The sequence below is a fragment of the Sipha flava genome, unplaced genomic scaffold (assembly GCF_003268045.1).
Source record: "Sipha flava isolate LNK unplaced genomic scaffold, YSA_version1 69_pilon_pilon, whole genome shotgun sequence".
NCBI classification, from domain to species: domain Eukaryota; kingdom Metazoa; phylum Arthropoda; class Insecta; order Hemiptera; family Aphididae; genus Sipha; species Sipha flava.
Genome location: NW_020273609.1, coordinates 1,110,849 through 1,125,442, shown reverse-complemented (window position 1 = coordinate 1,125,442; position 14,594 = coordinate 1,110,849). Strand labels below are relative to the sequence as shown.

Here is a 14,594-nt window from a genome sequence, read left to right as displayed (position 1 = left end):
TCCCAATGTAAACTAAATGTTACAGCATCTATTTTAAGATTCACAAAGTTGTCTCTTACCTTTTGATTATACTCTTTTCTATGTTTGGCTCTAGATTTTTAAATAGAAGTACGGTTAATTACATACTCAGCTGGATCCAAAAAAGCTGTTAGTAAATGTACTGATTCTCTCTCACTAATTTTACATTTATGAAATGTTGCAGCTAATCGTGGTGTTAAAATTTCTTTACGAGCTCGTTTAGGTTTTAGATCAATCTTGTCTTCAATATTTGGAATTAGACTGTCTGTTTCATATCCTATTTCGATTCCAGAATTAGAATCATTGAAATCCGAACAATGCACGATTCCTAAGTGAAGTTATAATACAAATTATTTAGTTATGTTATCACAGTAATTTTATAGGAAAAAAATATAAAACACTCTTTATTTAATTTTATCTTTAATTTATTCAAGTAACATAATTTACTTGTTGATGTAGATGGATTATTTATATAATCTTCTTGTCTGGTTTTTATCTTTTCTTCTCGATATAATTTTTGGTTTTCAATTCCAGCTAAATTTCTATCTACTACCAACACAGATCTAGGATGTCCATTTTGTTTTGGATATTTAAAAACAGTCTATCTTCTTTGATTTTAATTTTATCTCGTGCATTTTGGTGCACAATGTTAAATAAACCATTAGTTTTATTTCTCCGATTTTTTTTTTTTTTATATTTTTTGTGAGTGATTTCCATTCTTTATACAATTTTTAATTTTTCTTTACACTTTTGAGGTTCTTGAGTCGGTATTCGTGCTTTTCGTCAAAATACCAAACACTCATCTATAACAAAAGCAGTGCTTTCATTTAAGCTCAATTTTGTTATTTTCATATTGTATATTAATACTTTCAAGCAGTCCCCTGTTGACGGTAATTTACTATCCATGATTTTATGTTTCATATAACCAATAAGAAAAATATTTATTTCAAAAAACACCAAACACTTATAACATATTTAGTTTAAAAAGTTTCAATATGAATTAAACCGTTCTGTGAGTAAAATAAAATTAATAATGGGTATATAGTGGATTTTATAAAATGTAAGATTCAATCTGACGTATGTAGCTTAACTTTTCTCACGGAGAATATAATATAAGTAAAAATATCAGGAAATTGTGAACTGACGACAATTATCTACTTATAACTAAATGAACAATTGAGGGTTACCGCGATTACAATTTTATAAATGTTATGAACCTCGAGTATAACTGACAAAATCAGGACCGTACCTAGGAATTTTTTATGGGGGGGTTCAAAATTTTTATTTTATTGTGTAATAATAGTATATATATATATATATATATATATATACTATTAAGCCGTTGAGTCTGTAGAAATTTCAATGGGGGGCTGGACCCCCTCCCTCCCCATGGGTACGCCCTTGGACAAAATTATATAAATATTATTTTATTTATAAAGCTAATGTTGTCATTAAATGAATGTACTATCATTGATAATAATACATTTTTATACAAACCATATTAAATGCATACAATTATTTATCACGAATACCATTTTTCTGCAAAAACCAAACTTAGTGTTCAAATTGGCACGTATTAAAGTTGTTGAAATGGTTTAAAACTTTGCATAGTTTATATTTAAGCCATATAGAAGCAATTTTGAGTGGCGATTATAAAGTAAAAAAAAATCACTACCCATAAATAAGTGGCACCCTAATATATATATACACGAGAAGACCCCAAATAATATAATCATATTGGATTTTAAAGAAGATTTCGATTAAGGGGAGGGGTCATCATGGTATTATAATAATTGCATAGTGTTGGAGTGGAAATCGTCGACCGTGGCAGAACAAGTCGCAGTCAAAGTGCATAATATAACATCAACGTGTGCGCCGTGTAAAACCACGTGTTCGGTTTTGTTGTGCACGTGAGACAGGCGTCACCGGCGAGGTTCCGTCGGGTGGCATATCGGGTGACGATCTCAACCGACGCGTGTCAGATCTTCAGGGGAATCGCTAAGAGCTAGAGGATAGTGCGGAGCTGGTTCCAAGGGTCGTAAACGCGCGTTGGCGTTCTTTGTGCGTGGGTGTGCGCGCGCGCGCTCGAGCGTATGTGTGTGTGTTCACGTGTATAAACGTGACCGGAACGCGGTGTTAGTTGGGGGTAGAGGGTTGTGTACAAAGGGGGTGTGCTCTGACGGAATCGATAATGCGTCGGCGGAATGGCTGCATGTGGCGACGGCGGCGGTGTACACCGTCAACAGTGCATTCACCTCGCGTTCCGTGTGTAAAAAGTGAGGAGCGCACAGACGCGGTCGACCTGATTGCACGAGGACGGTGGGGAACTAGGTCAGCCCACCCCGCCGTGCGTGTACGCACCGGCAATATTTACATATGTTAGGCACGATAAGTAGACGCTTTACACGCTCGCAGTGTACAACGATAATGACGTGTAGTTAATCGTTTTAGATTTAATTTTTTTCTCGAACGTAGTACTTACATGATATAGTGCTCGCCGCTACTGACTTGTATGTATATGTGTGTACACATATATAATACATAATTTAAAGGAGTAACTCCCTCCCGTACAATGTAGTGTGTTACACAATATTGTACACAAGTACGCACGTGGACATAATAAACGGTGTGTGTGCACAAGAGAAACGGAGATTCTCGTAATAGAACCTAATATAAATTGAATTTACATATGTGAGTGGTGTGGTGTGCGGTAGTGGACACGATCGGTTAGGTTATGCAGGGAGAGAGGGTGAAAAGTCGTGTTCGATGACCTATTTCGAAGCGCATGCGATCCGTTACCACCGCGTTCTTTTCCTGTCAACCCCGTCAGGGTGCGTTTTAAATGTACATTCGCACACGTGCACAGACACACTTACACACACACGCACTCGAACAAACGCACACACGCCGTGTTCGCACGCTGACTATATCAGTTGGCGTTATCGCCGTAGCCGCCGCCATTGCAGCTAGGCCAATGTTTCCGTTCGCCACGTGTCCTGTCACAGGGAACTGCCGGTACCATCAATGGGTGATTATCGTCCCGACACAGGTCAGTTCAGTGATTTTAAATTACGTCAGTGTATTGTTATTAAATTTTTAACGTGTCGTATTAGGGTGTTGCGGTTGTTTGTACACCGAATTTCTCGTGCTGGAGCGTATGTACTGGTTAATACGCATACGCGCGCAGCACCGTTTGCAATCACGTACCTCCTTTTATTTTCTCGAAAGATATAGGTCTTAGCAAATTGTTCGATCATCTTTGCTATGAGTGTGCGCTCTTTTTTTACCACATATAGTAGGCCTATTTTTTCGATCTATTACAACTCAAACACGGGTTTTCTACGCAAATGTTTGCATTTTCATTTGACATTGTCGATATTTTTGTAATTCTTCTATTCCATTTCATGGTCTCCCTTATATTATTTAGTTATCGTACTGCATGTTTTCTGTATTTGTTTGTTCACTCGCATTAAATTTTGTATTAATTAAAATTATATTTTTAATTGTTCATATGTATGTACATTATGCGCAATGAATTATCAATTACATTTTTTGATTATTGCCAATATTTAGATAGCTAATGAATTAATCGTGAGTAAAATTAGTCGTAACCAGAATAATCGATTGCCAATTATAAACTCTATACAGTATTTAACTAATATATATTTTATATTTTTTTTAAATAATAAAATACACTTGCTATCTGTCAATATTATTTATATATTTGTAGTATAAATTGTAAATATATTTGTAATATATTATTGTAATATATAACAATTGATATTGTTTTCATTTAATTCACCGTATATACTAAGATATATTTGTATATATTTATTCAAAGTTTATATTTAGGTATTATAACGTATTATTTTAATAAGATGATTTTATAATCAACGACTACTGGTTTTAAATTTAATCCATTAGTATCGATTATAAAAAAATGATCGCACAGTTCTAGTCTTAACACGATTTGGGTTGTATATTAATATGATGATGTGTATAACATTTACTTAATGTAATGAAAATAATATAATACTTTATAATACGTGTGATCATGTAATAATATAATTAATTTTGAAATTTTTGCAAAATTTTGATTGAAGTTGCATTGATGATATCATAAGTGAATGTTTTTGATTTCCCAGATAAATTATGATTTTTGTATAATCAATGGTTCTTATCCCTTAATTTCAAAACATAATCTACACGTATAACATTTTTTCTACCTCAATAAACGTTTTTTGTTGATTTTATTTGTATAAGTATATAAGAGTATTCGTTTTTCTTGTCGTTTTTTGAAATTGTATTTTTATAACTAATGGGATACCTAAACTGAATATTAAAAATTTGCCTTTGTTTATAAAAAAAATCAATATGTTTTTTTGGTATCTGGTATTAGTGTTCTTGTTTTCATGTGGATAATACCCGGATACCCATTAACCCGGGTACTATTGTATCCAGGTAATACCCGATTTTGCCAAGGTTAGGTTAGTTTAGGTAACCAACGTTTTCGGGATGTGGCTACTCATTATCTAAAATGTTCGGGTACCTGATAGTTTTTAATTCATGTAAATGGTCAAGCTAAGATCCAGCTGCTAGGAGGAAATTATTATTATATTATAATTATACAACTATACGAATAAAAAATATTTCCTCTTTTAATTTAACATTCAAGTATTATGTTGTATACTTTGTCAATAGCTATTTTAAATCCTATATTAAACCTTGAAGGTCACAGCTATAGGGCTATATTCATTATCTTTTATGTATAGCTACGTAGATAATAAGTAATCAAAATCGGAGCATCCAAGTTGGGTCTCGAGTACTAGGGGCTAATCGCAGGTAGTGTACTAGTTGGGTCCCGGATTTATATAAGTACTACACTAGTTCCTGAATATTTTTTGGTTAGTAATACATTATACTAACATTTTCCTTCTCATTTTAACAGACTTAGGACTGTCTGTGATTTATTTAGATCACAGGTATGGTTAAAAATGTTTTTTATAGTTTTTTTTTTTATTTTTTAGTTTCTTTTCCATTAAAATATAAATTATTAGAATTGTGTTGGTAAAAATATTAAAAATGTTAAATTCATTATATAATATAAATAAAAATGAATGGAAAAAAAACTAAAACCAAAAAAGTACTATAAAAACATTTTTAGCCATACCTTTGGTCTAAATAGAACATTGAAAGTCTTAAGTCTGTTAAATTGGGAAGGAAAATGTTAGTATTGTTAGTATAATATAGTACTTACCAAAAAATATTCAGGAACTAGTGTAGTATTTATAAAAATCTGGGACCCAACTAGCGTGGTACTTAAAATAATTCAGGACCCAATTAGTGTAGTAATTTTAAATTCGGGACTCAATTCTGATGCAGCCATCAAGATCCATCATATGTAGATATAATGCAACAAATGTGATATTATATTGTTATCAGACAGCTGACCATCATCTTGTGTACAAATGTTTGAAATAACAGTTGACTAAGTGTAAAACAAGTATACCAACCATAACAGATATCCGATCCAAAACGGGTACCTGAAATTTTGTAAATCGGGTAATACCCATAAAATCAGAGTACCCGGGTACTTGGGTACTCGGGTATCAAGGACACTATCTGGTATTAACTTATATTTTGCATGTATATTTATGCACTGGATAATATTTTTAATTATTTTACAATATATCGATTAGATTTATAAATTTATGTTTAGAATTTGAGTAATTCAAATTTAGGTACCACTTGAAAGTTGCTATATAAATATAAATATGTTGTAAGCTTAAAAATGGTTCCACCTTCTTCATTTTCCTATATATTTAATTGAAAATGTATGAACTCCATTTGTCCTATTTAGTTTAGAGTTGTGTGTGTAGATGATGAAAATGGTATTAGTATAAAATGTTTTCCTCTATAAAATACAAAGATTGGTTTGTGATCCTTAACGAACAAACAGAAAACTTGATTTCATTTTAACTATTTGTATTGCCAAGATATGAGAGTAAATAAACGTATAATATATTTTATTATTTTATGATAGTATATAAAACATTCCGTTACGATCATGCAACTTATATATTTCCATTGTTGAGCTTGGAAAGAAAAATTCGAAATATTTCTTTTTTATAAATAATATTTTTTCCAACTGGCTAGTATACTGATAAACGCATTATTGATTTTGCTATTAAGTATAATAGTTTATATATATAAAATAAAAAAAAAAATAAAAATAATATTGTATTTATAGTTTTATTTTTTATTCGATAAATAAAGTAACTACAAAAATAAAGTTGAAAAATCATTCAATATTGTCCCGTAAACTTATGCAGATTTTTAGTTTCTATAATTTTTTTAACTAGGTATAATTTTTTCACAGTGTTAATAAGATTTTAGTCTAAGGTACATTTAATAAATTTGATTATAATTGATCCCAAAGTTTATAAAAGTGTTAATTTACGAACATATATTATGAGAAGTGTTTCTCATGTTTTGTTTATCGGTGACATTATTTTTAATTAGATCTTTTTCAACTAACATTTTTATTTTAAAAATTAAAGCAAATAACAATGTACGAGGTTGGTATTTTCATCCACTATAAATTCATTATAATATTACTATCCTTATTTACGTATTGCTTTACAAATATAACACTCAATTAACAAATCCGTATGTGTGTGTGTGTGTGTGTGTGTGTGTGTGTGTGTGTGTGTGTGTGTGTGTGTGTAGTGGGAAATTCACTTTTCCACCAACATTTATCTAACAGGTTTACGGTTTAATATACATTTCCATTATCTGCTATAACAAATTTCAGTATTTAAATGTTGGTAACTCCTTACTATACAAATGTATACAAGTTATTAATAGTTAGTAATGATTTTAAAATAACTTAAAAATTTAAATTTACATAAACAATAATAAAATGGTTAGTAGGTAGTACATAAGCAATACATTATTTTGAAAGCAAATTATAATATATTTACATATACTCAAAATGTTAGAAGTACATTAAACATAATAAAATCAAAATTAACTCTTGTTAAATATATTCACAGTTCAAGATACAAATTATTTTATTTAACATTAATTACAATTAATTATTACAATTTAGTATGCCTTTAGAGTTTTACGCTATACATTTTACATGTATATATATATATCGTCATATTCTTCCCTTTTATATTGATAAATTAAGCATTTGTTTCCTTTTAATCGTTTTAAAATGTAATTTCGGGGTGTGTTTTGTTCACAAACCCTTCTTAATTTACAATATACAACTGTCTGCACTTCTTCGATTAAAACATTTACTCATTATAAAATAAATGGCGAATGTCGATAAAACTATTTTTAAAATGTGCATGATTGGACTCACAAGCGTCGGTTGTGCGTGTAAGTTTTGATGATGCAATTGACCAAAGCTTTGGAGGATAGTAATAATGATCAATACTATTTGTTTTTACGAAATAATCAAAACATTTTTGAAGTCTTTCATCAATTGGACGCTCGCTCATAAGGTCATCAACGAAACCATTACTTATATCTTCCGTATTGATAAATAATAGGCCAAATATATATAATGTATATATTATGTAATCATTTGCCAATTTCAGATGACTCATCTTTATACGAGCTTGATAAGCCAATTTATTTTATTTCGCTATACCAAGATTAAGTTAAATGAAGCCGACATCTTGAAATAATAGTTTATGGCCACATTTTAGAAAGTGCATTTATTAAAGCCTTTTCAAAGTCAACAGTTACTTTAGGAGGAGAAAAATTTAACCCAAAGTATTTTCACGATTTGATTATTGAATGAAAAACATAGATATACTTTTTTGTGCATTTATTTAATGATAAGCAAAATACTAATGGAACATTATGACCATTCAAATATTTGTGAATTGAAAATAATTTAAAAATAAAAACGAGCTTAATAGTCGAAAGTTCTATCTATGTAAATGCCTTCGACTGTCGATAAAAATCTAAGATTTGTTTCATATTAAAATATTATTTTAGTTTATTTTTCGTTGTTTATCAATAAAAATTATTTATTTTGTTTAGTTTTTAGGACAATTAAATTAAGTACATCAGCTATATTAGTAGGCATTTTAAGTATAATCTTACGTCGTTTTTTATTTATATTTTTTCTAAATATATTTATATTGGAAATGGTAATATCTGATGGATTACTATTTTATGCGATTTCAGTAAGACTACATTTTTTGATCTTATACTTACATGATCAATAGCGTTTCTTTTACATTCTATATTTATAAATTTGCTTCTCCAATGCATGTCTTGAATATTCATAATGATTGTGTTGTAGTGAATTTGTATTATTTTCCTCCGTTGAATAATTTTCAATTGTATACACTTGCTGTATAGTTTTTAGTAGTACACCGCCAACGTATAAAATATTTATTATACGAACCAATTCCAAATTTGAAATTAAAAAATTAAAAATTTTTTTATCACGATTGCTTTCAATAATTTTATTTTCCATTGTAACGAATACACTATTTTCTCACAAACGTCGGCATGAATAAAAATGTATACTCCTTAACTAGATACAAGATAAAATCGTGACAACACTATCTTAATTGTTAGTTGTCGCATGTATTTAGTAATCTTTACGAGTCTATAATAAAATATTTTAGTTCCTACGATAAGGGGTTACTAAAATCTAAAAACTGAATTTTACTGTGGTGGAAAACGAAAATATATAATTTTATACTGGTGGTAAACGGAAAAGTCGATTTTGACGAAAAATGGTGACGCCCAGTGAAATTACTGAAAAAAATTTAAGTGACACGATAGACCAGTGGCGTAATTTGAGGGGGGAAAGTTATGCATTTACTACAGTCTAGATTTTAGCTATTTCAAAGTCAGCACATCATCAAAATATTAATAGGTATTTTATGAGGCCATTGACATGTTATAAATCAGAAAAATGAGACGTGTACTATTCGGGTATTTAAGTACAAATTACAAATTATTATATTTTTGGACTAGTTTGACGTCTTCTACTTTCCACGCTAATCGGTACTTTGGTAAAGTGAGCCACCGAGTTGAAAATTTAAGAAGTGCTCACTACCTTACTCTAGAAAAACGGAAATGACGCCACTGCGTTGGACTCTTATGTTCTCTGGTTTGATGATTAACTTAGTAACACGATTTGGTTTATAATAAAAAAATAATTAGTGTCGTTTAATAATTGAAATTCAGACGTATAATATGGTTTTGTATCTTTGTAATTAGGAAAAGACCATGTGATGCGTATTAACAGTATTTGGCAAAAGGAAATTGAATGATATTAAGATGTAATTTAATGTATCTGTTGCTGTGGCCACTTTCATGTTTTTCTGTCCGGCCTGCTCGTATTTGGAATGATTCCAAGTAGACATTTTTTAAACTTGAAAGTGCATTTGGAGACTAAAGAACCTATAGTAATTTGTTTTTATAATATATTATTTTCGTATAAGAATAGGTACGATGGTAGTGTTGCTCCTCCCCTAAAGGGGTCAGATGGAAAAAAGCCAAATTTTCTGGCATCCCCAGCAGATTTAATTGGAATTTCCGGTTTGTCTTTCACCATGAGATTTTTGTACCGCTTCTGAATAGCAAAAAGTGTATTTTTGTGTGGTTTTCAACAATTTATTTTTCGCTGACACAGTTTTATTAAAAACAAGGAAAGATATATTTTGTTGCTCACTGTAAAATCTAAATTCATTATTATTGCTAGCTGTAGTTAGTGTTTTTTTCTTTTTCAAATTATTATTCGGATTATCAGAATAAATTTTTTCAAGTTTATTTATGTATACATAATATTTAATTTTTTTTTATTTATAGCTATTTATAGTACGTGTATTTATGTGGTTTACTTTTTTTTTTTTTCATAAAAGTAGATATTTTTTATACACTTTGAGGTGTTTTATTGTTTAAGGCTATCTATTGTTTCACTTAATTTTATATTATGTATTTAAGTATTTAGGAAACTTAAATTTATGTAAAAAATGCATACAATACATAGCATAATTTTTAGAGATTTTTCTCATAACTATGTAAAATAACGATGGTAGATGTATTGAGGAAGTGAGTAGCGTCATTTTTTTTATATTTCGTGAACTTTTCTAATAGTTATGACAGATCGATTTAAGAGTAAAATTAAAATGTAAAGTTGGTATACCATTAAATAATTTTACTCGAATTCAGGGAACCGATTGGATTACTGTAGGAATAGACTCAGGGCCGGATTTAAGCGTAGGCTATATAGGCTGTAGCCTATGGGCCCGCACCACAACAGGGCCCTCACCACACCATCATACAACTAAAAAAAAAAAAAAAGGCTCCGTCTAAAAATTTTTCATTTACAGTTTTCTAAAATTGGTGTTGTGTAATAAAATATACTATATAGTATATAGTGTGTACGTGTGTACATTATAATGGGAATTTCCCATACACCGCGTCGTCGGTAGATTATCACTCGATAACGTTTAGTTTTAGAGATGGCTTAGTTAATAGTTTCTCTATTCATGTGTATGCCCTTTTTATTTTCTAAAAACTTTCTATTAGGGCCCACACCACAATTGAGCCTAGGGGCCTACAAATCCTAAATCCGGCCCTGAATAGACTTATTTTGGGGATTCATTTACCTATCTAATCATTGATAGTCAAAAATAGTTTATGGAACTAGTATTTTAAAGTCTATGTATTTTGTTTATAAAATGTTTTGATAAATACATATTTGAAATTTCTGATAATGATGTGATATTAAATAATCTAATATTTAAATAGTGATATTTTGATAATTATTTTTTTTTACACTATACTTATGTATTTATTCATTGCATTAATAACGTATAAAGTCATAAGTCATGCTTTTTTACCGTAAATCGAAGAATTAAATTTTAGTAACTTATATACTTTCTATATTTATCATAAGATTGAGGTATTTTTGGTATTCAATTTTATTAGATACTAGACAATTAGTTTTTTTTATATTGCAAGCACTAATTTTCTATAACATATATTGCATTTTATACTTCGAGGTTTTGCTCATATTTTCTAACTGTGGAACGATCTAAATTAATTCAATTATTGATGGGATTGATTGGATGTTGTAAATTAAAACACCAATAATTTATTTTTGAGCAATTATTAAGTATCTATAATTTTTAATTAGCTGTAAAAAATATAAAACTTTTACAAGTTCCTAGTTAATTTATCGGTAAAATACTATTCAAATATTTTTGACAATTTTTTTTTGTCTGATATATTGTTAAAATAATCCTAAAGCCTTCATCTCAATGATTATAATCACTTATTTAAAGGTTATTTTATGGTCACAATTTATGTCCCTCTCATTATTAACAATGAAATATTTGTATTGTACATTTTATTCTTGATGTCGTTTCCTTGATTATTTGATTCTACTAATTGGTAAATTATACAATTTTCATCATAAATATAAGATATTGATCACATAAATCACCCGTGGACAATTTTTTTTCTTTACATCCCAATTTTATTTTATTTTAGTCAATATTCAATATGTTAATGATTAATGTTTACATTTTTTGGGTCCCGTTGTTGTTCTATTAAGCAAATAATATTTTATTTGGTTACTATACTTCAATGGAATTATAGTATCTATTATAATTAATTAAAGCTAGTATAGGTTACACACTATGCGTTTTAGACGCTAGATGCGTTTACACTATGCTTAGATGCGTTTTAAAAACGCAGCATGCGAAAAATAAAACTGGTTTGTGTATAAGCGAACACACTATCACGGAATCGTACACGTTTATAATATGTGTAATATTTAACAAGCTTTATAGTTCTGTGTTATTAATACCATAATATTTACTAAGCGTCTTCAAGCGATCAAATTTAAAAGAACCCTAATAAACGGCTGATTACAATCGTTTTAGTATACATAAAATATTAGGTATACTATGATGCATAATTTTGTTTAAACCATTGTTATTATGAAACGAATGTGGTTACATACACCATTTTTAGGATGAATGGTAAAATTTAGAAGTATTGAAAAGAGCTGGGATTTAATTAATTTGCATAGTTGATGCCATAATGTCTTCAATGGATGAAAGCAATGATGAAAAATAGCTATTATTCCATGAAAGAATTCCTAGGCTGGAGGGTTATTAATTGGGTTGCCAAAACCAATGGTAATGGACTGAGTCGTGAAAACGAATAACGCTACCCTAATCGGGCCATGAGGACGTAAAGAATTACATTTGCCATAAGCATCAATGTAAAGTCAATTGTGAAAATATAAGTGTTTTAAATCAAAGTTTGATTTGGGATATTGATAGTGGATACACGTTAATTGGTCGTAAATAATTTACCGCAAATTATTAATCGCAAGCAAATTGATCACAATTATAATTTACCGCACGGCAATTGATCGAAAAATAACATTTTTAGGAATAATTTTTAATTTGAATAAATTCGGCATTACTCTGGTTACATATATGATTAAATATATATTTTTTTGTCTTAGATTAAAAATATTTAAAAAATGATGTTAGGTATATAAAAATGAAACAAATTAAACTATAATATCCAATTTTTTTTTTATATAAATCGATAATATTGGTAAATTTAATTGATTATAAAAAAAAAAATAATAATAAATCATCAAGGTAGATATATAATAATGAAAAACGCTAAAAATTAAACTTGTAATTGAAAATTGTATGCAATGCCACGAAGAAAATCTTCAATATTTATATTATTGTTATAATTGGTACATATTTTTTTTTATTTTAGTTGCTTTATCTCGGTAAATTTTTTTTTTTTGGGGCTCGTTGCCTCCTACATATTGTTCGATTTTGAATCTGTTAATGCTTTCTTCTTTTTTTAATGCATCTATAAATCACTAAATTGAAGGATGCATACCATTTATAAGCGATGTGAAACAATTGTGCTACTCTTCTATTGCATTATTTGTGGTAACTAAATCTTGGATTACTCTCGAAAAACAGTACCATAATGTGATTGCATAATTTGGCAATTTTCTTTTTGTTGTCCTATCTAATTTTCCTACCCATGTATTTTCAAAATAATCCATCCTACAGTGATGCCAGTAGATCTTCATTATCTGTGTAATAACTTGTAGCTAATAATGCATTACAACATTTTATTACATCTGTTTCTGGAATAAAAGCTAAGGTTGGTAGCATTCGAACTCGTAATGAAAACTCCGGATTATTTCGATAAGTTGTCTGTAGGCTGAATTCTTGGACATGACGTCAAATACATTGCGACATATAAAAGAAACAACCTTTTACCTCAGTGTCACAAAACTCTGTTTAGATGACATTTAAAGCTTATCTTTCATAATCTATTATAATACTTTTTGGATATAAATTTGACTTCAGTGATTTTAAAATTTCAAACATGTGACGGTAAGTTTTTTCTTTTTTATCTGGCAGTAATATGTAAACACTGGGAATAACGTTGGAGTAACACACCCCGTGTATAGTATATATGTGTATTGTATAACTGAGTAAAAATGGGGGGTGCGACTGAAAATGTTCCGTCACAAAACTAATTATCACATTCACTCATAAAATCTAAATTTTGTTGAGTTGTAAATATTAAAATACGTGATTCAGTAGGACCACTATCGAATTTTAAAAATAATTCGCCATTGGAGTTTTATCTATGTTGATCTGGTATAATAAATTCAAAATTACTTGGATTAGCTAGTGCAGCTTCCTCCTTTTGGCGTATATATTGAATTGTTCTTTTTAATGTATTAACACTCGAAATTTCTGCGGAAACTGCACTTGTTACCTAAATTAGTTAAATTTGAATAATTAATTATGTTTTCCATTTCTATGTAACTAAAATATGAATTAGAGTTGTTTGTGATGCATTTTTCTTTAAAGTTGAAATTACTTTTTTCGCTTCGATTTTTGCTGTATTTGGAACGTGATTGTTATGTTCAATATATTTAGTGACTTTGTCGTCTAATACGTGTACACGACCTTTACAGTGAATTTTTTTATACTCTGAATATTTCCAGTATATTTTATTGTCATATTCTCATTCTTTTACGTGTAAAAAACCTTTATAAATAAGCATATACTTATTATTTTCGCTTACGTATTCTAAAGTCATATTCTATGTACAGTACGTTTAGCTGCACGATGTTATTAGAACACCGATAGATGATTTTGTCAGTACTAATGTATTGTCGTTTCATGGTGATCTATACGACTATCGGATTATTAGAGAACAATACGGACTGATGTAATCGGGTACGACTATAATGTTAGATAAGACTCGATCGTTAACGATTGAATGATATTATGAAAAAATACTATTCGCCTTAAAATTACCCTGTAATAACCTATGTTTGCGATCAATTATCGTGCGGTAAATTGTAATTGCGATAAATTGGCTTGCGATCAATTGCTTGCGATCAATTGCTTACGATGAATTCACGGTACACCATTGATGGTTCTCAAGTTTTTGTAAAATTAATATTTGTTTAATAAAAGTTGGGCCCGAGTGTGTAGTATTGTTATAAGCAGATATCTCCC

General features: G+C 29.5%; 1 protein-coding gene across 4 annotated transcripts in view; it reads left to right on the top strand.

Annotated features, from left to right (window-relative positions):
- Positions 1-14,594, top strand: part of LOC112692040 (high affinity cAMP-specific 3',5'-cyclic phosphodiesterase 7A-like) — a 139,375-nt gene that overhangs the window by 20,405 nt on the left and 104,376 nt on the right. Inside the window, exon 1 of one of the 4 annotated variants that reach the window (XM_025566548.1) lies at positions 2,935-3,067. The exons of 2 other annotated variants lie outside the window; for them this stretch is intronic. In XM_025566548.1, the coding sequence (XP_025422333.1) occupies positions 2,993-3,067 (75 nt within the window). In that variant the 5' untranslated portion in view covers positions 2,935-2,992. Of the gene's footprint in view, positions 1-2,934; positions 3,068-14,594 lie in introns of those variants that run through there. One more of the 4 variants, XM_025566544.1, reaches the window with a different exon arrangement.